At 45.8% G+C, this 25,724-nt stretch overlaps 1 protein-coding gene across 3 annotated transcripts in view; it reads right to left on the reverse strand.

The window, feature by feature from the left end:
- Positions 1-1,644: 1,644 nt before the first annotated feature.
- The window catches only part of LOC147624933 (uncharacterized), a 33,398-nt gene continuing 9,318 nt past the window's right edge, over positions 1,645-25,724 (reverse strand). Inside the window, exons 4-5 of one of the 3 annotated variants that reach the window (XR_015268894.1) lie at positions 2,789-2,968; positions 1,645-2,701 (exon numbers count right to left, since the gene is read on the reverse strand). Coding sequence is in view for 1 of the 3 variants with exons in the window: in XM_086818175.1 (XP_086674301.1) it covers positions 2,928-2,968 (41 nt within the window). In the remaining 2 variants the exon portion in view is untranslated. Of the gene's footprint in view, positions 3,003-25,724 lie in introns of all 3 variants that reach the window. The other 2 variants (XR_015268895.1, XM_086818175.1) reach the window with 2 other exon arrangements.

The following is a 25,724-nucleotide window of genomic DNA, read 5'->3' on the forward strand; positions in this document are numbered from 1 at the left end:
GACATGGCTAGAAATGTCTTCAAAAACATGGAGCCCACAAAAGATAATGAAGACCACGATGACAATGATGCCAAGGATTAAGAAGACTAGGAGAAGGATGGCAAGGACAAAGATGCAGATTCTACGAAGAAACTTTTAACTACCTATTTGTATATACAAAGCTCTTTTCTTTTTAACAAACTTTAATCATCCTGATGATTTTAGAGAGAGAATAGATTGTTCAAACATCTTTCAACTATTTGTAGATTTTGAAGTCATTATAAAACGCCGTTATCTCCTCCTAATGGATTTAAGGCATACCCAAACCATGGGACCAAATAAAAACCAAGAAGGGGGAATGTTAATCAATTGTATTAACGACACATGGTTGATTTAACATATGTTTACAACATCTTTCAACTATTGTAGTCTTTGAAATCAACGTGATAACACCCTCAATGGATGAAAGACATCATGCACAATTTATGGGATGGGATTGCGACAAAGAAAGGAAAATGTTAATCAATTTAATCAATGAGACATGCTTCATTTGACATTTGTCTCCATTAGTCTTGGCACTTGTAAAAGAGCCACACAAATTGTAAAGTATCTTCAATGTGTTGTAAAGATCTCTTACCTTCTTCTTGCACCATGTGCATAAATCTTGTATCATGAAAAGATAAACTTATATAAGGCTTAAGCAAAATTAGAGCATAGGACATGAAATTGGGCACACTCAACTCAATTCATGGGCCACCATGTGTGAATAGGACTCCTAATATAATATGTATTATCTATGCATAAAAACCTTTTTTTAAAAATAGAAAAAAAAAAGAGAGAGAAGAATAGCAATATGATGGTGAACACTTCTTACAAAGAGCAACTTGAAGATACAACTCATTCATATCTTAAACAACAAAGACAAAAGCCGATTCATGTAGCAAAAGCAACATTACAAAAAACAAATGAGTGGAACATATATTCGAATCAGATGGTTGTGTCCTTGCTGCTCTAGACTCCTAACTCCCTCCCACTTAGCTAACCTTCAAGCTATTTATTGTTTCAGATGGATTCTGGTCCCACTAAATTCTATTGTACTCAAACCATAGTCACAAAAAAAAACACGTTTTGTCATTTGGAAACCTCCAAAATGTTTCGAAGCGAACGTTTCTAAATATAACCTCGAAACCTCTTGGCCAAGGAAGTTTCTAAAACGCTCGATCGGCTGGTTCCTGATTGCCACATGTGTCAATTTAGAGTCTCTCTCATGTTGGTGTGACGAGTGAATGTGAGTTTCATTGCAATCTCTTCAGAATGTTTGACAATGTCCTAAGCAAGGCATTCTATGCCACTCACACAGCCTCCAAAATAATGCCACCTCAAGAGTGGTCACTTCAGAATGTTTCAGACAATGTCCTAAGCAATGCAATCTATGCCACTCACACAGACTCCAAAATAATGTTACCTTTACTGTGTGCAGGACACTCCAATGTTGCAAATTTGGTTATACTTCCACCTAATAGACCATAGGTCGGTTATCACGACTATAAGGTGCTTCAAGTTCGTGTATTCTGAGACATGCATTCATCTCCTTTGACTGCTCTTACTTAACAGTAATTCACATTAGCAATAAGCAGAAAGGGGGGAGAGAGAGAGATAGAGAGAGACTTTCTTATTATCTAGAGACCAAATTTTAGGTCTAGAATCAGAAATAAGTACATCAAAGTGCCGTGCACTACCACCATCACTACGTACGTATGTGCCTGAAGCAAGCTTATTACAAGTTCTCATGGCTCCTCATCAGTTGCATCTAAAACCATGTCATGCTCAGGCCTGAGGTGCTGCTGCACATGATCATAAGTTGTCAAAAAAGGTTCTGAAATTTCTCTCACACGGCAATGCTCACCTCTAATTTGTGGCAGATCACCAGTGTGTGCTCCTCTGCCTCAAGGTATGAAGAGTGTAAACCTCTTTCTGGGAGGCTGATCACACCATCTATCTTTCTCCTCTCAGTTGTGCAAGCTGGTTTGCACTGCCAATGAAACCTTTCATGCTCTCTACATGATTTCGGTAGGAGGGCATGTTCATATGGATTCATGTGTCGCAGTAACTTGTGTGATGTTTATTACAGCCACACTGACAGCCAATGTTGCAAGTTGCAACCTTAGAAAAAGCTGTAGCCCATTGTCTACTGAAGCAAATTTGTGGAGACATGTCATTTAATGCATTCCTGTCAGCAAAGACCTCACTTTATGGTTAAATGCACCTCCAATCTCTCGAGTGTGATAAGCCAGTTACTAATCTTATCTATATCCACAGAAGGTCCAATTTCTATGGTTCTCAGAAGTCAACTTGTGAGCATACGTAGGGCGTACATCCAACATATGAAAGCAATCTCCTCGAGAAAATTGGCAGGGTTCTGTATCCTTCTCAGCCACTTAAGCACTGGCATCAACATCAATGTCTGCTTCCAGCGATGTACCCACCAACATCCAAGAGCACTTGTACCAAGAATGCAATTGACCCAAGAACTAGAACAAGATCCTTGGAAACTTTCCTTTTACTCTGCACTGGAAGAATAGTCATAATCAATGCCTTCATAGGCTGCATGTAGTGATAATGGGGTTTTTATGTCTCCTTGCAGAGGCATTCTCAGATCATTGTAGTCAATTTCAGGGGTCTGAGGCACAATATAACTGATGTCTTCATTTTTCGTCCAGGCCTGTTAGCATTATGTGTTTCTTCATGATTAGAAAGATCAGATGTTTGTACCCCTTCACCCTTGAAAGAGCAGATGTTTGTAACTTACTTGGAACCTATCCAGACATTGCTGGGAATTCAGTCCAATGCCATTCGCTCTTGTAAAATCTCCACTTTTGAAGAAGTTTGTGGACGTATAATGTGGATCTCTCTTTTCCAAAAACTGATTGACTATTTCTGAGGTGTTTTCAGAGGCAGATCCATCCTCGGTGCTGCCATAAGGATTTCGCTGCATGGCATGTGGCTTCAGATTTTTTTGAACACTGGCAATTAGTTAAGAAATAATTGGCTTCAAATTTTTTACCACTGCACTGGAGATGGAATGCCTTACCAAGGAGTACTTTGTAATTACAAGCTTGGGATGGTCAATGGACCATCAGATGTCCAAGTACAACTAAATTGATGAAAGCTAGTCAAACAAATGTTTTAATGTCACAATCACAAGCATATCTGTAAATGGAAGGAAATCCCCCCCCTCCGACGGCCCCACCCCGAGAGGTCTTCAGATAGCCAGCCACTGGCTATGTCAGCCCTGGGCATCCAGCCCGGCTGCTTTAGCTGCCCAAACTGCACCAACCATTTTATGGTGACTTTTCTATGGCTCTAGCATCCAAATTATTGTTTGTTCTTCCCGAGTAAGCTCCAAATGGCAAGTGGCTACTTTAATTGACATGTGTAAAGCTAAATTGACAAGTGTAAGGTGAAATGACAAGTTTACAGTCTAGATGCCACATGTCCCATTCTAGATGCCACAAGTCTTAATTTAAGAGGTGATTCTTCCATAACCGTCTATGGTAAAAATATCTCAACTCATAAAGAATTTGACAAAGATGCTTTAGTAACTCTTGATCCAAGCCTTGACGCGAACGGAATTTCCATTAGACTCTGCCCAAAATAGCAACTCTCCTAGATTCTCGGAGTTGCATGCTTTAGGTTCAAGAAGGCGTCCTTGTAAAGATTCACATGTTCATGGTTTGTTCAAATGAATTGAGCATCTGGTTTCGCCTTTGAAACCACTCATCAATCATCTGGGCGTTCTGGTCAATTTGACCACCCGACTAAAAACTTTGGGCGTTCTAGCCAATGTCATATTCCTAACTGTACACATGCGGAGGAACACCATGAAAGGGTAGGCATAGACCCTGCTGTGTGTTCTAAGCTTGGTTTAGTACATGTGGAAGGGCTCCATGAAAGGATTGATATCCTCGTGTGAGTTCCTAGCATGGCTTAGTACATGTGGAAGGGTTTCATGGAAGGGTAGATACCCTGGTGAGAGTTCCTGGCATGGTGATGAAGTCTCATGGAAAAGTGGACACCCTGGTGAGCATTTCTGGTACCTGTATGGGCGGTGCCCAAGACACGTTCTGTACAAGATGAATAAGTTGGGAGATGGAATCTAGAATATTGTGCATAAAGCATTTGTGTGATTGGCATGCCTGAATGACTTGTTTTAGTTGCCTGGACAATGCTTGGTATTTCTGCATGTAATTGTCCCCAAGCACCTACTTCCTCTCTCTTCTCTAGTGCAAGTGACTACTTATGGCTCACTTCTGGGGCTGGTCGACTGCTGGACAGGAGGCATAAGGGCTGGTTTTTGATGCTCCGAAGGCCCTAAATTCAAGGCAATCAACAAGACACCCTTCTCTACACCTGGGGTGACCTGTCCGGCAAGATTCTGGGCTGAAAACAGGGCCATACAGTCCATTTCAGCAGGGTTCTTCACCACAAAATCAAAGGAAAATGGTGCTTATACCTGCGTGAGGCCTATGGCTCTAAGGGTGGAACCTGTAAGTGGCCAGAGCTAAGGTTTTCATGGCTGGTTATTCGGGACAGCTCTACTGCTAGAGGATGTGATGATTGATCACGTACTAGAGTATGGTTGTGCCCGAAGGACTCTTGGAGAACTGAGACCAAAGTCTCAAGCATTTGTTTTACTTGTTTTCATCATATTCTAGATGTATCTGGTGCCGGCCGACAGAGTGCTTACTGCATAAGGGCTGATTGCTTGCTCCTACAGGTGCTACAAACCCAGGCGCCTACTTCCTCTCTCTTCACTAGTGCAGGCGACTACTTCTGGCTCACTTTTGGGGCTGGTCGACTGCTGGACAGGAGGCATAGAGGCTGGGTTTTTATGCTCCAAAGGCCCCGAACTCAAGGCAATCAACAAGACACCCTTCTCTACACCTCGGGTGACCTGTTCGGCAAGATTCTAGGCTGAAAACATGGCCCAGTCCATTTCAGCAAGGTTCTTCGTGATGAAATCAAAGGCAGATGGTGTTTATACCTACGTGAGGCCTGTGGCTCTAAGGGTGGAACCTTCGGGTGGCCAAAGCTAAGGTTTTCATGTCTAGTTATTCAGGACAGCTCTATTGCTAGAGGGTGTGATCACATACTAGAGTATGGCTGTGCCCTAAGGACTCTTGGAGGACTGAGACCGAAGTCTCAAGCATTTGTGTTACTTGTTTTCATCATATTCTGGATGTATCTGGTGCCAGTAGGAGTGTTTACTCTTGGGCACCCATTTTCTTGTACAGGAACACTTTGTTGGTAATAAAGATACCTTTGGGGGCGGGGGCGGGGGAGGGGGGGGGGGGGGGGGGGGGGCGCTAGCCCAACTTCAGCCCTTAGTGTTGTGCCTTGTGCAGATTTTTTCTCTCTTTTCAGTGTTTTTAAAGCATGCTCATGTGTTGTCACATCCCTATGTATTTTGCCATGATGATATGTATCGGTAAAGTTTTTCTGTGCACACGTTTCCGGATTGCGACAACCAATGGCCACCCATAAATTGAAATGAGCATTCTAGTTGTAGCATGCAAGAGGTTGATCGTCGTAACACGCAACAAAGCCTTCTTTAAACCCGTGTGAGTCTATGCAATTCCACTTAGAGAGAGAGAAAGCAAATGAGAGTCGACACAGTATTGGGTCCCGATTTGCCCATTGAAGGGCCCCCCCTGCAAGCAAGAGTAATTGCTTATATTGATCTTTGGAGAACTTACAATGAGTATGAAGGATGGCTGAGGACTGCCAAATGCAAGGACGATGTAGACCCAACGCAGGCTGATCCAGATGCCGTCCAAGATCCTTTGAATGGCACTTCAATGACCACTATGCAACCCCAAAACTGAGGGATGCACATATGCTGGCTGAATGCTGAAGATGCCCTTCGTGGAGACCTGGGAATGCTTGGAACTGATCCTAACTTGTGCTGAAATTGCTGAATACCTGAATGAAGGAATGGGAGAGATGCGCATACTTCTATATTTACAAAAGCAGCCAGTCCCTTGTGGACAAATAATAATATTTTACTGCTTTTTGTGCTGGCCGACCTGACGCTGCTCATGACTTGTTCCATTCCTCCTGCCATGCCGGCCGACTGGCCAGCCTGTGAGGAGGCTGTTTATGCTGGCCCGACAGCCTATGGAGAGGCTGTTATGCTAGCCCACAGCCTGTGTTCCTAATGCAAACCTAATACTAAGGCTGACACTACATGCACTATCTGATAAATTCTCCAAGTGGGTTAAGAGGACTAACACATGCAGACTCTCTATGGCTGTGGAGACTGATCTACATAGCTCGTGCCTAACATGTCCCGGACTGGGCTCACAATGGGACATGGCATACGACAAAATATTCCTAAAAAGGTAAATTCTACTAATGAATGATGTAGAGCCAGTGTGTCACATAGCACTCCAATGAAGGGTGCATATGACATTCCCTCCTGCTTAGCTTAGCAGCAGGTTCATTGCTTCCAAGTAGTCCGCCAAGAGCTGGGGGTACTCGGGGAAGAACTCTTTGTCGAGCCATATTGCTTCATGGGACCTGGGCACCTCGGTCTCGAAACTTCGTGTAGAATTGTCATTGTCTTCAACCGGATCCATGCTTCCACCCGTGGAGGAGAAATTGTTCAGGCTCAATTACTTCGGGTCATCTACCACGTCTGATTATTGCTCATCTATAATATCCTACAAAGCTGGACCATGGAAAACATTATGCATAGTCCAACTACCACGAAGCTTAAGCTTCATAGAGACATCATTGATCTTTTTAATGATAGGAAATGGTCCGAAGCTGTGAAAGGATAATTTTGGACAATGTTTGCCCACTTGCTTCAGTCTTTGCTTCATGATCCGAAGATATACCCAGTCCCCTTCTTTGAAGTTGACATCTCTTCTTGATTTGTTGGCTTGCTTGGTGTATGCTTCCTGTGCTTTGGCAAGGCGCTCTTTGACAAACTCAATTATCTCTAAAAATGTTTATGTGGTCTTGTTGGCCTCCAAGGAAGGTGATACCATTCTTGTCAGTAGTGACGAGAAACGGCGACCAAACGTTGCCTCGTATGGAGTTTGACCAATGCTAGATGAATGAGTGTCGTTCAGAATGGCCTGAACCAAAGGAAGATAATGCTCCCACTTTGACTATCTGTCATGGCAATACAATTTGAGAACATCAAAAGTCAGTTAATTGCATATTTCTATCTAGCCGTCTATTTGTGGATGGAATGCACTGGACAGATGCAACTTGGTCCCATAGTTATCCAACAAAGCTCTCCAAAAATTTGAAGTAAACTTGGGATCCCTGTCTGATGTTATTGTCCTTGGCAAACCTCCGATGGGATACCAATGGCCGATGAAGAGGCGAGCGATGTCTTCAGCAGTGGCCATTTGTTTGCATGGGATCAACATGCAGCATTTATTGAATCAGTCCACAATGGTAATACACTGTGTTCCGAGATCCAAATGCAGCAAGAAGTGGTCCTACAAAGTCCATACTGATATCTTGGAAAGGACCGTCAGGAGCTGGCAAAGGTTGAAGGAACCCTACCTCTTTCGTATGAGGTACCTTCACTTTTTGGCATATTTGACATCCTTGGACATATTGATAGACATCCCGTCTCATCTTTGGCCAATAGAATGATCGCTCTAGTTTCTCCAGTGTACTGTTGATACCACGATGCCCCCCAACGAGAGAATCATGAGCATCATGGAGAAGTGCACGTCGCTTTGCCTTGAGAACGCACAGCCCGTTCTTGTAAAATAACCAACCATCATGAATGGTGTAGTGACCCGGTTCTTACTACAGGGCCAATCTAAATTGAGTCCCAAATTCCAAAGAATCCTCGTATTGTGCATTCATACTGTTGAGATATTTTCCCTGTATTTCAAGCATAGTGGACTCCTGCAAATTTTGAATTGTGCCTTTTCAACTGAGAGTATCTGCAACGCGGTTATTTGAGCCAAGGATGTATTCAATCATACCTCCAAATTGTTGGAGGACCTAACTCCATCTAGCTTGTCTATCACTCCATTGAACACTAGGCATGGTCTATAACCATTTCAGTGCCTGGTGATTTGTCTTCAGGATAAACTCTCTCCCGTAAAGGAAGTGTTTCCAATGTTTAAGTGTTGTCATCACCCCCAATAACTCCTTGTTTGTTAATCCAAACATACAACCTTGCACAAAAGAGATGGAAAGAAGAAGAGAAACAACCATGCAAGGGTCGAGTCGGAGATGTGCACTTTGCCAACCCTAATGAGGGTTAAGTCCCCTTTGTGAGGCCGCTAGGGGCTCACTCCACCACCACTTGTGTCACCCAAGTGGAGATTCAAGAGCTAGGTGAAGAGCAAGGAGGGAGCTATGGAAAGCTTAACCTTCACTCTATGCCACATGCATGCAAGAGGGACCTTGGAAGAGAAACAAGAGAGGGGAGAGGAGAGGAGAAGCAAGATCATCACCATCCCTATAAGCATACACCACCACAATCAAACATGCACGCATCAACATACAAGCATGCATCCACAAGCTCAAGAGAGTGAGAGAAAGAGAGAGGCAAAACGCAAATGAGACTAATGGGATTGTCCCCTTTCATGTTTCATGAAATATCTTATATACAAGAGCTCTCATTTTACAATGACCAGCTGCCCATTTACAATTTGGGAGCCCAAAACTAGCTTCCTAACTCTATGTGCATCTCTTTCCTATGACTGGCATTACGTAAGCCGTAAGCTCGGTTATCCCACGTCTCTTTTATCATTTAGTGCTTTGCGCGGTTACAAAAAGATAAGATACAAGAAGCGTAGCCACGCTTGAAAAATAATGTTAACCGGAGTGGTTAACATACCTGCCTCCCTAATTTAGGTCCGTCCTCGGAGCTGGCTGGATCTAGCGGTAGTAGATCGAATAGGTTCTGACAAAATCGCTGAACGAGGTAGGAGCCCGGGGGGGGGGGGGGGGGGGGGGGGGGCGCTCAATGGAAGGCTCGGTAGCTGGTCCAGAAGGTAGTCTCCATCATGTCTTCAAAAGTCTGGAGGCCCCAGGCTGGCATCCACATGACGTGCTCATTGTAGCCAAAGATTTACTTTAGTATTGGCCCTTTGTTCATGTTGAAGACCAATCCCTACGTGCCTTCATGGTAGTGGTTCCAATCGGGGAATGCCTCCAGCAGTTTGATGATGAGGTTAAAAAAGAGAATAGTGGCAACCACCGTAGGATCAAGGACCTGATCGTATCTTCGGATGAATTCGTGGAAGCGCTTGATCATGCTCTCTTCGGTGTACGGCAGCTGGGGCGTCGGAGGAGCGAACCATGGGAAGTTGAATAGCAACTTGGGGTTCTTTTTCTGCTCCTCGTGGAATAGGTTTCACGCCCATCTCCTCCTGATTCGCAGGTACTCGGGGTTGATTCGAAGGGGGCGCGACGCCTTGCAATAGTTCTCCCAAATATAGGATTTGAGTAAGAAGGGGCGCATCCAGGCCGGCACCTCGCCCATGAGATCGAACGTTATGGGACGAGCAGCAACGGGTGGCCGATAGTAGCCTCCTCGCTGTCGGGGGGATGCTCTCGCGTCTATGTATGGACACAGGACATGGATGTCCATGAGATCCGTGATTCGTGTGAGTGGCGCCACCTGGAGTTGTAGACCGAGCAGGATTTGTATTGCCTGCTCGAACTCCGTTCTGTCGAGAGGGTCATGCGAGTTCAATGGGTCGAGAGGAGGTCGACTTCCTCACACTAGAGTGGTGGAGGCGGCAGGATCTCGCCTTATTCCAAGGGTGGGGAGGGTATTCTAGGTGGCGGTGGCAATGAGGTTGGAGGGGTTGGTGAGGAAGAGGTAACCGTGGCGACGCTGGCATGAAGTACGGGGGGAGGCTTTGCCGATGTTGAAGGTAAATTTGTGAGGGCGGTGTGCATGCCTAAGTGTAATGTCAATGTGGGAGGTGAGGGGGGGTGTTGGTGAGGAAGGTGGAGTTGGAAAACGGATGGGAGTAGATGATTGGGAGAGGAAGAGGGGGAGTGTGGGGGTGCCAGTTGGGGATGGGGGTGGTTGGGTGCTAGTGCTTGGGTGAGAGGGGATAGGCAGTGGAGGTTGATGTGGGGGAGATGATGGGGGAGGGTGAGGAGGTTGTGCTCCTGGGGCGCCATCTCCGCCATCGTGGTCGTTGCCGTTGTCATCATCGTCAAAGTATTCTGGGCCATGCGATCTGATGAAGGCCTTTGCCTCCGCAACTTCCTCTAGGGTAAACTCCATCGGGAACGCCACGTGCGAGTCATGAAATTGCATGATGCTCGTGGCTTCCATCACTTCCATCTGGATATGGCATCTTCTGTAAAGGATTAGTAGGCCAACTGCGGAGTAAGGTGGAAGGTCGTCGCGGCGGAGGGAGCGGTAGGCAACATTCACTATCTGCCAACCCTTGCAGTGGAGGTAGCGAAGGGCTTCTGCTGTCCTTGGGGAGGGGTATGGGTACCATAGTTGCAATGAAACGCGTTTCATTCCATCTGAATGAAACGAAACGTTTCATTGGAATGAAACGCGTTTCTTTCATGCTGCCTGGGAAAACCTACGTTTTTCAACATTTTCTATCCAAAGAGCACGTTTTTCGAAGAAGAAAAAAACGTCTACAGGCGACTGGGAAACTGATCGAAGGAGCTCCTGCCTTGCACAAATCAGCTCCTCTAGTTTACTATTTGCCATCATTCATGCATGATTGCATCTATCAAGCTTCAGCATACTTTACTTTGTGTATTTCAGACTTCAATTTACTTTTTTTGTATCAGCTCAAGATTCAAGCTTTTTGTGATCACTTTGAGTGCCATTATTGAGTAGTTGCCATTATTGATGATGAAATCCAGATCTTGATTCTTGATGTTGCCAGCTTATTTATGCCAATTGGTCAGTGACTCAGTTGGGTGCCCACTGTAACTGGGTCACCCAGATTCTTTAGTTTTAGCTTGTAAACATGTTTTAATGTGTAAATGATGCATGTTTAATATTGTTTTGTAGGAAAGGCAACATATTTTTAACATATTATAAACTTGTATATAAATTTTGAGGCCTGTACCCCCCTTTTTTGTATGAAACGTTTTTGAAACTTTTGGAAAATGAATGAAAAGTTTATGAAACACGTTTCATGAAACGCCTGGCAACTATGATGGGTACGGACACAAGCCGTCCGGGACCGAGAGATCTATCATGTCGTTTGGGTCCCCAGGCATCCCGAACTGGAGCAGGTGCGACCAGCTCATCAGGTTATGCTGGAGGGGGTGGGTAGGATGGTCGAAGAAGATGTGGGGGTGGGTGAAGGAGATGAGGCCTTGGAAAAAGAATTGGGGGAGGAAGGTGATGTTGTGAACGGGGAGTTTGGTGAGCATGTAAGCGTAGGTGGTACAGGAGATTGGTTCCTCGATGAAGATGTATGTAGCAGCAGGTTGAGGCGGACCATCCTGTAGTGGAGGTCGAGTAGCTGGAACGGGTCTTGGGGAGGGATAGCGAGGTCGGGGAGCTTTGTCGCAGAGTAGTGAGGGGGGAAATCTGTTCATCCCACAGGGGCAGGGTTTCAAAAAGATTCTGCTCGAAAAAAGCATGTTTTTGTCCCTGTACCCCCCTTTTTTGTATGAAACGTTTTTGAAACTTTTGGAAAATGAATGAAAAGTTTATGAAACACGTTTCATGAAACGCCTGGCTATGATGGGTACGGACACAAGCCGTCCGGGACCGAGAGATCTATCATGTCGTTTGGGTCCCCAGGCATCCCGAACTGGAGCAGGTGCGACCAGCTCATCAGGTTATGCTGGAGGGGGTGGGTAGGATGGTCGAAGAAGATGTGGGGGTGGGTGAAGGAGATGAGGCCTTGGAAAAAGAATTGGGGGAGGAAGGTGATGTTGTGAACGGGGAGTTTGGTGAGCATGTAAGCGTAGGTGGTACAGGAGATTGGTTCCTCGATGAAGATGTATGTAGCAGCAGGTTGAGGCGGACCATCCTGTAGTGGAGGTCGAGTAGCTGGAACGGGTCTTGGGGAGGGATAGCGAGGTCGGGGAGCTTTGTCGCAGAGTAGTGAGGGGGGAAATCTGTTCATCCCACAGGGGCAGGGTTTCAAAAAGATTCTGCTCGAAAAAAGCATGTTTTTGTGCCGCCTCCTCAGCGGCCTTTCTTTTGGCTTCTTCAACCTCCTACTCGTCGGGGGTAGGGCCCTGGCTAGACTGTGGGGGAATAGGCTCTTTGCCTTTGGGGTCCGGGTGATGGCGCTTTGCCGGTGGTGATTGCGAAGAGGATTGGGGTGGAGGCAGAGATATGGGGACTGCGTGCAGCCCACTGAGTTGTACGGCCCTAGGAAGCTTCTCCCACCCTGCAGCGTGGTAGAGAACTTTGGTGAGGGTTGCGGCTATGAGCTTTCTTTGAGGGTTCGAGCAGACCGCATGCAGCTCCTTGTGTAAATACTCCACCCAATTCATAGGCATCCCCTAGTGAACACTGGCCGCTGTGGATAGGCTGCAGCGCTAAACATGTCCCTCCACCTGGTGGTCGATAGAAATGAAAGGGCCCGTGTTGGCATCACCAGCTCCTCCTATGTGATGTTACTCCATTCCATGCCGTCTTTAGTGGTTGTCATGGCCCTGTGAAAATGGAACGGCACAAGTGTGGGCATGGTGGTTGCTGAGTCAAAATATTAAATGATTCACATTTGGGGTGCCCGGACAGAGATAATGATGTGTGGACATCTCCAGGTGTGAAGGGGGGAACTAGAACATTAATATTTTAATGTTTTATGTATGGTTGCCCCTAGGCCTTAGTGGCCCCTAGGGAACTTTAATTATTATTAAAGTTGGGGCCCTAGGACAAGTTTGGAGAGGGGGCAACTCCACTTTTGGAGTGCATGCTCTCTTCACTCTCTCTCTTGCTTTTGGGAGACATGCGTGCAATCTCAATCGTGGAGAAGAGGAGAAGAAAACGTGGTGAAACCGATCCCGTCAAGTGGGAAAGACTCCGTTGGACACCCACACGCTTAATAGCACAACTTTAAAACCACAAATATGAAATGGACAACTTAAAATAACTTGAACTTTAAATGAACAGAAATGGAAAGATGGACACCAGCACTGGGGCCGGAACGGGCCGACCCCCCCCTCAATATATGATATATTTATTGGGAGTATTTAAAGAATACAATGCTCCATGGGTTCTGAGAACCAGATAATGTCCATGTACATATGAAAACAGTACCAAACAAGTAGGCTCGGATTTCGATGAAGAAAACTCGAAGCAGATCGACCACTAGTGTGGTCCAATCGCTACGGTCCTGTGCTTTCACTGGACTCCGCGGAGAGCGCCACACTGGTGTTCCGAGACCACGCACAGACAGGCGCTCTCGTACTAACGCCTGGCTCTCCCGATCTCAGCACCTTTGGACCGAGGTTCGCCCATATAGCTTGGACAACCTGGCACCGAACGGGTGTAGGCCGAGCGGGACGAATCTTTTACCAGATTTAAACATATAATACTTTACTCAAATCTGAAAATCACTTACTTGTGGATGGTTGATAGGAAACCCATACTCGAAGTATGAAGGAGATGAAACCACCCTTGATGAAGAAGCAGTTGCCTCGTGGTGAACCACCAAGACAAGCATCACCTCGAAAGACCACAGCCGCCTGCTGTGTTAGAATGAGCACCACTTACTGGTGGTGGATAATGTCCAGCCTTCAAGTATGCTGCCGCCTGTGGGGAGGTAGTTGCAGCCAGCCTGTAGAGGGGCAGGCGCAGCCGGCAGCAGAGGGTATGGCCTGTTGGAGGAGTCGCCTGTAGAGGTGGGGAGAGAAGACAGCCGCCTGCAGCAGCAGAGGGTCGCCTGTAGAGAGTCCACGTCTCAGAGCAGCCACAGCAGTACCTTGTGAAGGGGCAAATTCAGCAGTCGCCTGGGGTAGTAGGCGCAGCCAGCAACAGATTCAACCGCCTGTAGAGAGTTTGGCGCAGGCAGCAGCATAAGCAGTACCTTGCAGGTTTCAACGCAGCCACCAGCAGCAGGGTTCAGCCGCCTGTAGAGGGGCAGGCGCAGCAGTAAGGAGATGGGTGGCCACCTGCTGTGCAGTTCACAGCCAGCCGCCTGGGGACAGGTTCGTGCAGATTATAAGAGCCGCCTGCAGCAAGCTAGTCGCTAGCCCAAAAGAGCAGCCAGCGCCGGTTGATGAAATTCACCCCCAGATTGATGCGATGGGATTAACGCTTGAAGGGGAGATTTCTTTTAATTAAAATTCAAGTGAAGTTAACCTTAGAGCTACCCACGCATGCATGTGGGGGATGAGTGGGGGTTGGTGACCATGCCCACCCCCACACTCACTTAAAAGTGAGGCTCCCCACCTTGGCCCCAAAGTGGGTGCCCAAAGGGGGTGCCCACTTTTAAATAAGTGTGAACCCCTAACCTTATAAATCAAAAGGTTAGAATATAATAACATTAAACAACATGTACCATATACTTACCACCTGTTCACATGCACTGAAACTCGTCAGAATACAGGGCAGACTTCACGACTCACTGGCAGGCGTCCCCGCTCAGTAAGTAACACGTCAAGCAGGCAAACACACGAATACATGTCATGCGAAAACAGTTTCAAGCATACAAATCATGTGTGCATGTGCAAATAGTAACATGGACATATCTCCCGTTCATGGAACATGTACAAAATATCTGTCGGCACAAAACTGGCTCGACATAAAACATAAAAACCTGGTCTTCCTATGGAGTGACAGTCCCATAGGTAGGACACAGTTCCAGGCACGAGTTTCCCTAGGTGTGACAGTCCCATAGGTAAAACACGGCACGAATACTGGCTCTTCCATGGCGTGACAGTCCCATGGATCGAACACAGTCCAGGTCATACACGGGTGGCACTGATCTGGCTCCCGTCCATACGACACCATCCTGCTAACACACGGGTGGCACCAGTCTGGCTCCCGTCCATGTCAGCAAAATACTGGCCTCTTCACATGAGACACTGGCCTGGCCTCAAGTGAACGAGACGCAAAAACTAGGAATGGACCAAATGGTCGGCCAATTGGTGACACGTGGGAACTAGTCAGCTGCTCTGCAGAGAAGTCTAGCTGCTGATTTCTGTGTGCTAGGACAGGCCGTACAGCACCCGTACAGTCCTGTACGACAGCAGGTACTGCTGCAGGCATAGGCGACGGTTGTGGAGCAGGTACAGACTGTTGCAAGTGGCTGCAGCTACAGTTTTCAGGCAGCACAAGCTGGTACGACTGCAAGTACACTGTACGGTCAGAGCAGGTGCTGGACAGAACTGGTACTGACTGGCTGAGCAGGCATAGTCGGGTACAGAGACTGGTTACAGTGTACCTACAGTCCTGTACGACTGCAGGTACACTGTACGGTCAGAGCAGGTGCTGGACAGAACTGGTACTGGCGGCGCTGACTGGCTGAGCAGGCACAGTCGGGTACAGAGACTGGTTGCAGGCAGCGCATGCAAGTACAGTGACACGTGGCCTGTACGGACTGGTACAGTGCAGATTTTAAGGTCTGTACAGTCAGGTACAGCACTGAAGTGGATACAGAGAGGAAGGTACAGACAAGTACACCCACACGTGTGAAGCAAAGTTGTTGAAACAAGTGTGCAAGTATAGACTGGTACAATCACTTCCTCCGGTGCAGATCCACGAGCTGATTTTGGTAAGCTCTGAATTTGTTCATCTACTTTTCTTTCCAATAGCTTATGTCTGCTGCAGATATGTGCTATCTGGCCCCTTGTGAGAGGAGGGGTATGGCAGATTGAAAAGAGTGGAAACAGAGAGATTGGACAGTGAATGTATGCTTGTGCTGAGTTGTGGAATCATGTGCATGAGATATGCCAGATGTATGTTCAAGGTTGTCCTGCTGAATAGTCTTGGCTGATCAGAGGGAAGCACAGAGTGTTGCTTTGAGACACAAATCTGTGTGTGTGAATCCTCTGGCTGAGAGGTATTGTGGGCTGTCAGACAGATTTGGGGCACTCTAGCTCCAATCCAATTTGTTTTCATAGCTAGACTACAAGTGGAAGGGTGACAGCTAGTCTACCGCACTTTGGTTTCTACCAGAGGCCGGTTTCAAGGTTCCGTTGCCGGGACCAATCATCAACTTTCTTAAGGGGGTGAGCTCGTGGTTGCCTCGAGGAAAGTCATTGCTGAAAAGAATTCAGCAACATGTCTGATACAAAAGATGAGTACTTCTATCATGAAGAGGAAGAGCCAGAGACCTCTCCTGAGAGAAATGAATCTGAGGATAATCTTGCAGGAGAACAGGCTGCAGATGATGAGCATTATGAGGATGTAACACAGCCAGAAGATGTACTTGGTAAAGAGGATGATGATGCTCGGTTTAAAGATTGTTTGGCTGGTGTTATGGATGTGTTTATGCAGCTCACACAAAGTGAGAAGTTTGCTGAATTTATGAGATCCCGTACAGAGCCCGAAAAGAAGAAGAAGGAGGTGCGTTCTAAGAACCTTCCTCAGGGTCATAGTGGTGCCATCCCACAGGATCCATCTTTTGGCCAGTTTCCGAACATGCAGCATGCTTATGGTGCTAACTCTCAGAGTTCCTTCTTTGGACAGCCATCTATTCCTCAGCAGACTATGCATCTGGGATATTTTGGTGGTGGCTCGGTGTTCCAATCTATGACTGGGGGTTATCCTCAGGGAGGCATGGGTATGCCAGGGCCTTTTGGAGCTAATTTTCAGCCTGGTATGCAGGAGAATATGTATGGTGGTATGCAGTCCGGTAAATATGTTTGGGAGCATGCAACCTAGAATGCAAGCAAATATTTATGGTGGCATGCAGCCAGATATGCATAATGGAATGTTTGGAAACATGGCTGGAATGTATGGTATGCCAGGTGTGGGAATGGGAAATGTTGACCCTATGATGGGCATGAATGTTGGGGGCAGCAATCTTGCGAAGCCACTTCCATATGATAATCTAACGCCTATGGGAAAGGCGAAGGATTATAAGGAAGGGGGAGCTGCTGTGAAGTTTGATACCTTCAGTGGAGCCAAAGATAAACTGAAAGCACTTACCTTTTTACAACAGTTTGATGCTGTTTTTTCTGGTGGGAATTACACAGAGTCCTCTAAGGTGAGGAAAGCTGCCACTTTTCTCAAGGGCCATGCTTTGCAGTGGTGGTCTACTCTTCTTTTGCAGGGCACTACTTGGATACAATTTAAACAGGTTTTCTCTTCCATATGGCTCACATCTACATTTGAAGTGGATGTTATGACTGCATGGCACAAGTTGGATGCTTCAAAGTGTGAGAACTTAGAAGATTATAACAAGAAGTTTTGGGAAGCTTTACTCCCAGTGACTTCTTACCGTCAGTACCTTTGTCTGAGCAGGTAGAGAAGTATTGTTGTGGGCTGCCCAAAGAGGTGCGAGATTATTGTATCAAGACTCGAGTAACGAACATGTCACAAATGATAGAGAATGCTATGACAGCTAATGCGTTACTCACTGGAGGATTATCTGGGTTTAAAGGAAGTAAGAACTCGAGCAAGAAGGCTGAAAAATCTGGGCATGCTTCTCGTGATGCTAAAGGGTCTTCAGAGACGAGGTATAAGAAGTTGCCAATGCCCAAGAGGACTTCTGAGGAACGACAGGCTTTGAGAGATGCTCGAAAATGTTTTTACTGTACTGAAGAGGGACATATGTCATTTAATTGTCCCAAGAGAAAGTCCCAAAAGGACTCTGACAATAAAGGAGAGCCCAAGTCAAAGAAACCAAAACCTTCTGCAGGGTTAGTTCCTGATCTGGTGGGGGAACAGCCAGGTGGTGAGGAGACAGAGTTGTGCAGGGCATGGAGCAAAGTGAGAGATCAAAATGCCTTGATATTCTTTGACACAAGTGCTAGAGCCAACTTCATTTCACCAGATTTGGCTCGCCGATTGGGGATTCGTGCAGAGGAGATGGGGCCGTTATATGAGGCTAACATGGCTTGTCCAGGGTATGCAGAACCCGTTACTCCTATCATTGGGAAGCTCAGGCTGTAGTAAATATGAAAGCAAGAGCAAACTGAAATGAAACAAGAACACAAATGAAAGACAAAGAGTTACCTTGAGATGAGTGTAGACAAGACACAAGATTGATACTTTCATTGATGTGACACCCACAATATATAGGTGAAAGTACAAGAGCTGAGCATGAGTGCATATGGGATAAGTCCCTGAGTGCCACGTGGCATACACTGAGATGACCAAGACCAAAAGTACTCCTAGTGAGCACTTATTTCCAACACCCTCCTTAAGTGGACACTAGGAGGAAGACAAAAAGACAAGACTATGACAAAAGATAAGACCAAGACAGAGAGACTAGACAAGGATTGAGAGACAAAAGATCCTGAGACACCCCTCCTCAAGTGATATCCTCATATGGGTCCACAAGGGTAGGGACAAGATGGATCTAAAACAAGACACAGTCAGATTGATAGACAGATAGACAGACAATAGATAGACAGACAGACAAGACTAGATAGACAGAAGACTGACTGTAGACAAACAGATGGACCTTGAAGACATCCCCTCCTCAAGGGCAATCTCTGCCTCTGGAGTAGGGACAAGAGAGAGGTCCTAAAGTAGAATGAGTAAGACATAGAACCCCTTGACCTACATCATCGGTGGTCAAAGTGGTAGACAAAAAAGATGAAGTAATCAGAAAGCCCACTCCTCATCATAGGAATGAACAGCAAGATCTGCTGATGTAGATGCTGCAGCAACATGGGCTGAGGTAGATGCAGGGGCTGATGTAGAGGTTTTAGAGTAGCAGTCCTTCTCCCGGTGATTATCACGGCCACAAATGGTGCATGGATGAGCCTTGAAGCAGTCCTTCTCCATATGATTAGTTTTTCCACAATGGGTGCAAGGCTTTCTTACCTTAGAACCTCCTTTCTTTGCTAAAAATGCAGTGTCAGTTACCTTTTGTTGTTTTGTTCTTTCCTCTTCTTGGAGAGCATTGATGATACCTTCAAGAGTAGGATTATTGTGATACTTGAAGGTAGTGACAAGAGTAGCATAGGTGTCAGGTAAGCTTTTGAGAAGCACAGCAATAGCAATATCTTCGGAGATGGGGGACTTCACTGATGCAAGCTGAACCATAAGACTGCGAAAATAATTGACATGAGAGGCTATAGTAGCTCCCTCCTGCATATATAGATCAAAGAATGAGATCATAAGTGCAATCTTAGAGTTTTTAGAGCGGGGTCCAAAAAGGGTATCCAAAGTGATCCATGCTCGAGAAGCAGACTGTATGTCGGAGATGTGATGAATGTAATCATCTCCAAGACCGAGCAAGATGATAGCATAGGCTTTGTCATTCTTGGCAGTAGGAGCATAAGTGATAACTTGCTCAATGTCGGAATCTTCGGGAGCAGCATGGTGAACAACGTCCCAAAGACTTTCTTTCATAAGATGGCACTTGATTTTGATTTGCCAAGTATGAAAGTTGGACCCATTGAATTTGTCGATAGACATGAGAGAATGAGTAGAAGAGGCCATGTGGGAAGGTCTTACCTCTTGCTAAAATGCAAGGGCAGTGTCTATTCCCTTACAAGATTGCAGAAATGAATGAGAGAAGAGATCCAAACTGTTTTTAGAAGCCGGCTCTCTCACCACTTGTCAGGGCCATAGCATGTGACAGCCCATCGAAGCATGAGGAACTAGCAGTTTACAGATATGAGGATAAGAAAAGGATTGACCAGCGAACTGTGAAGGAGACAATGCACAGTACCTTGTAGACTCTTCAAGAGGAAGCGATGGCAGAACTGAATGCAGCAAATAGCTCGTTGGAGGAAAGTCGATCTGCAGCTTCTTCTAGATGATGCGCACCCTTGAGTTGATGAAGAAGGCAGCCAAAGGAGAACAGTACGGCGGGCTGTATGAGTCTGAACAGGGTGGACAGCAGGAAAGTGGGCGGACAGAAAAATTCAGGCCAGCGGGTTGCTTACTGATATGACGAGCTGCATGTGCAATACTAGAGGACAGAAGCTGAAGCGAACAACATGCAATACTAGAGGTCTTCAAGGTCCATCTGTTTGTCTACAGTCAGGTTTCTGTCTAGGATATCACTTGAGGAGGGGTGTCTCAGGATCTTTTGTCTCTCAATCCTTGTCTAGTCTCTCTGTCTTGGTCTTATCTTTTGTCATAGTCTCGTCTTTTTGTCTTCCTCCTAGTGTCCACTTAAGGAGGGTGTTGGAAATAAGTGCTCACTAGGAGTACTTTTAGTCTTGGTCATCTCAGTGTATGCCACGTGGCACTCAGGGACTTATCCCATATGCACTCATGCTCAGCTCTTGTACTTTCACCTATATATTGTGGGTGTCACATCAATGAAAGTATCAATCTTGTGTCTTGTCTACACTCATCTCAAGGTAACTCTTTGTCTTTCATTTGTGTTCTTGTTTCATTTCAGTTTGCTCTTGCTTTCATATTTACTACAGAACCAAATGACTACAGCAAGAAGAGGGGCAGTCGCTCACACGAAACAAGGGCAAAGATGAGGGGAGCCAGGATAAACCTGCTCTGATACCATGTAGTAAATATGAAAGCAAGAGCAAACTGAAATGAAACAAGAACACAAATGAAAGACAGAGAGTTACCTTGAGATGAGTGTAGACAAGACACAAGATTGATACTTTCATTGATGTGACACCCACAATATATAGGTGAAAGTACAAGAGCTGAGCATGAGTGCATATGGGATAAGTCCCTGAGTGCCACGTGGCATACACTGAGATGACCAAGACTAAAAGTACTCCTAGTGAGCACTTATTTCCAACACAGGCTTCATTTGCAGGGTTATGTGGACAGCGAAGAGTTCTTCATCATGCCCCTTGATGGCTGTGATGTTTTGTTGGGTATGCCATGGTGCCACAGAGTACATGCGGTGGTGGATACATTGAATAGGAAAATCATTCTGACTCATAGAGAGAAAGAGCATGTTTTGGATGTAAAACTTAAAGGGGAATCTGTTCCTATTGTATCCGCTTCGGCAATTTCATCAGTAATGAAAAAGCATCTTTCTGCGTACTTGATTTATGTAAAGGATGCAGAGGATGATGAGTCTAAGTCTAATTTGTCTATGTTAGATAAGGACAGGACTGATTTCTTATGTGGGTTCCAAGATTGTTTTTCCGAGTCATTGCCAGGAGAACTTCCTCCTGAGAGGCCAGAAGATCATGCCATTGATCTAATTCCTGGTAGTACTCCACCGAATAGACCGCCGTACCGTGTTAGTGCAGCCCAACACGAAGAGATTATGAGTCAGGTGCAGGAGCTTTTGAATAAAGGGTTGATACAGCCTAGCTCATCACCCTTTTGCTCACCTGTACTCTTAGTGCAAAAGAAGGATGGTTCTTGGCGCATGTGTATTGATTACAGGGCGCTGAACAAGAACACCATCAAGAATCGATTCCCCATACCGCGGATCGATGACATTTTGGACCGCTTACAAGGCTCCACAGTCTTTAGTCGCATTGACTTGAAAAGCGGGTATCATCAGATACGTATTAGACCCGAGGATGTGCATAAGACAGCATTCCGAACCACGTTTGGGTTGTATGAGTTTTTGGTTATGCCCTTTGGTTTGACAAAAGCACCTGCCACATTTAACAGAATGATGGACAGGATTTTCAGGCCTCATAGAGCGTTTGTGGGCACATTCTTTGATGATATGATTGTGCATTCACAAACTGAGGAAGAGCATAGAAGGCATTTGGCCATTGTGTTTGCAGAACTCAGAAACCATAGGCTGGTTGTTAATGGCAAAAAGAGAGAGTTCTTTTTGCAAGAGATACATTTCTTGGGGCATATTGTGTCTAAGCATGGAGTCCGTATAGATCCAGCAAAGGTGGAAGCAATTCTTAATTGGCCAGATTTGAGGACCGTGCATGATGTACGTAGCTTTCTAGGATTGTGTTCCTATTACAGGCGGTACATACGGTACTTTGCTGAAATTGCTTCGCCTCTTCATGCCTTGACAAAGAAGGCAACTCCGTTTAGATGGGCTGATCGGGAAATTACAGCATTCAAAAAGCTCAAAGAAAAGCTTACTTCGGATCCAGTATTGGTGTTACCGGACCTCCGAAAGGCTTTTGTTGTCCAGTGTGATGCATGCGGAAGTAGCATTGGTGCAGTTCTCATGCAAGAGGGACATGTGATAGCTTATGAGAGTAGAATATTGCAAGATGCCGAGAAGCATTTACAGGTTTATGAGAAAGAGATGTTGGCTGTAATTCACGCTCTTTCTACATGGAAACACTACTTGCTTGGGGCTGATTTCACTGTGCAGACAGATCATCAAACCTTGCGTTATTTCCTCACGCAAACTAAGCTTTCAAAGAAGCATATGCGTTGGGCAAACTTTTTGTCTATGTTTCACTTCCAGATTGTGCATGTGGAAGGCAAAAAGAATGTAGTGGCAGATGCTTTGTCACGCAAGCCACAGGTCTCCGCAGTTTCACTTGCTTATCATCATGAGCTTGATGAAATGAAAGAGCAGTATGCCCATGATGAGGACTTTGAAAGGTTGTATGATCAGATGTCTCAACGGCATGAGCATTACACTCTCACAGATGGATTTTTATTGATGCATGGCAGACTGTGTGTTACCAGGCCATTGCGACTCAAGGTTATGATTGAAAGTCATGCTCCACCGTATGCAGGTCATAGAGGTATTGACGCCACGGTAAAAGCAGTGGAGACTTTCTTTTATTGGCCAACCTTGAGAAGAGATGTTGATGCCTTTGTGAGACAATGCATCGTATGTCAGAAGGTAAAGTTTGACCGTCAGAAGACACCAGGGTTAATACAGCCTTTACCTATTCCAGATAGACCTTGGGAGAGCATTGCCATGGATTTTATATTTGATCTTCCACGGACACAAACGAGCAATGATGGCATTTGGACTATCATATGCAGGTTCAGTAAGCAGGCCCATTTCATTCCCGTGCGTAAGACGATCAAAGTGGATCATATGGTGAAGTTGTTCATGGCGAACATCTTCAAGTATCATGGATTGCCTACGTCTATCATTAGTGACCGTGATCCACGGATGACGTGTTTGTTCTGGAGAGGGTTGTTTGACAACATGGGTACAACTCTCAAGTTTTCATCGTCATTTCATCCACAAACAGATGGTCAGTCGCTCGGAAGAGGCTAACTCTACAGTGTTAGATCTTCTTAAGTGTTATGTGTCAGAGCACAAGCAACAATGGGAAAAGTATCTTCCTTTAGTGGAGTTTGCATATAACAACACTATTCATACCTCGACGGGCAAGGCGCCTTTTGAGATTGTGGAAGGAGGGAAGAAGGTACCACCCATTTTGCACACAAAGGATAAGATCTTTGAGGCTGATCAGTATGTGGAGAGTATGGATGAAGCTTATCGGAGAGTTAAGTTGGCACTCCAGAAAACTCAGCAGAAGCAAAAGAAAGCCGCAGACCGTCACAGACGTGCTTTAGAGTTTGCATTGGGTGATTGGGTTCTTTTGCGCTTTGAAAAGGCTAGACTCAAGAAGATGAAGGGTAAAGAGCGCTTATTCCCTAAGTTGAGCATGCGTTATTATGGGCCTTTTCAGGTATTGGAAAAGATTGGTGAGGTAGCCTATCGTTTGAAGCTACCCGGATGAGGCTCAGCCAGAAGTTGAAGAACTTGATGAGGTTCTGATTCCAGAGCAGATACTGGCACATAAGGAAAGAAAGGTACGAGGTAAAGTTTCCTGTCGCTATCCTGTGAAGTTCAAGAACTATTCACCGATGGATGCGAAGTGGATGGAGGAAGGTGACTTAACAGATTCACCTCAGGTTTTGCAGCTTTATCTCGATGCCTTTGAGTTAGAGCCGACTCTTGTTGTGGCTCATTCAGGTTCAGCAGAGCATGGGTCTGGAGCATTACCTGATGCTCAAGAGGGGGGTAGCACCTCCACTCCCTTGATACAGACAGGCTCAGATGACATCTAGAGGTCGCTTGGTGCAGTTTTTATCTCACCCGAAGGTACTGGTGGCTGACATAATATCTGTTTATGGGACTTCTATGATATATGTGTACTAGTCACATGGGATATTGTGGTTGTGTATGGTTCACAGTGGTATACAACTTGGACTACTACTATGCCATTGGTTTGAGATTGGGACGCTGATCTTGCCATATTGTATATTTCACTTTGGATATTTTGTTGTATCACCAGAATGCAATCGAGGACGCTTGCCATTTTTCAAGAGGGGGGTATGTCATGGCCCTGTGAAAATGGAATAGCACAATGTGGGCATGGTGGTTGCTGAGTCAAAATATTAAATGATTCACATTTGGGGTGCCCGGACAGAGATAATGATGTGTGGACATCTGCAGGTGTGAAGGGGGGAACTAGAACATTAATATTTTAATGTTTTATGTATGGTTTCCCCTAGGCCTTAGTGGCCCCTAGGGAACTTTAATTATTATTAAAGTTGGGGCCCTAGGACAAGTTTGGAGAGGGGGCAACTCCACTTTTGGAGTGCATGCCTCTCTCTCTTCACTCTCTCTCTTGCTTTTGGGAGACATGCGTGCAATCTCAATCGTGGAGAAGAGGAGAAGAAAACGTGGGAACTAGTCGGCTGCTGCTGCAAAGAAGTCTGGCTGCTGATTTCTGTGTGCTAGAACAGGCCGTATAGCACCCGTACAGTCCTGTACGACAGCAGGTACTGCTGCAGGCATAGGCGGCGGTTGTGGAGCAGGTACAGACTGTTGCAGGTGGCTACAGCTGCAGTTTTCAGGCAGCACAGGCTGGTACGACTGCAAGTACAGTCCTGTACGACTGCAGGTACACTGTACGGACAGAGCAGGTGCTGGACAGAACTGGTACTGGCGGCGCTGATTGACTGAGCAAGTACAATTGGGTACAGAGACTGGTTGCAGGCAGCGCATGCAAGTACAGTGACACGTGGCCTGTACGGACTGGTACGATGCAGATTTTAAGGTCTGTAAAGTCAAGTACAGCACTAAAGTGGATGCAGAGCGGAAGGTACAGACAAGTACACCCACACGTGTGAAGCAAAGTTGTTGAAACAAGTGTGCAAGTACAGACTGGTACAATCACTTCCTCTGGTGCAGATCCACGAGCTGATTTTGGTAAGCTCTGAATTTGTTCATCTACTTTTCTTTCCAATAGCTTATGTCTGCTGTGCAGATTTGTGCTATCTGGCCCCTTGTGAGAGGAGGGGTATGGCAGATTGAAAAGAGTGGAAACAGAGAGTGTGGACAGTGAATGTATGCTTGTGCTGAGTTGTGGAATCATGTGCATGAGATATGCCAGATGTATGTTCAAGGTTGTCCTGCTGAATAGTCTTGGTTGATCAGAGGGAAGCACAGAGTGTTGCTTTGAGACAGATCTGTGTGTGTGAATCCTCTATGCTGAGAGGTATTGTGGGCTGTCAGATTGGACATACAGGTGTATTCTCTTGGCTGATTTTGTTGTACCCAGCCTTACATATTTTTGAAATTGAATAAAGAAATACCGCAAGGGGCGCCAAGCTTTGGGGCCAACAGGTGTCGTTTTATTTTCAGATTTGGGACACTCTAGCTCCAATCCAATTTGTTTTCATATCTAGACTACAAGTGGAAGGGTGACTGCTAGTCTACCGCACTTTGGTTTCTACCAGAGGCCGGTTTTTGTGGTTGTGCCTTTGAAAGTACCTTTTGTCAACT

The sequence above is a fragment of the Cibotium barometz genome, chromosome 24 (assembly GCF_041138505.1).
Source record: "Cibotium barometz isolate CiBa-2024 chromosome 24, ASM4113850v1, whole genome shotgun sequence".
NCBI lineage: Eukaryota > Viridiplantae > Streptophyta > Polypodiopsida > Cyatheales > Cibotiaceae > Cibotium > Cibotium barometz.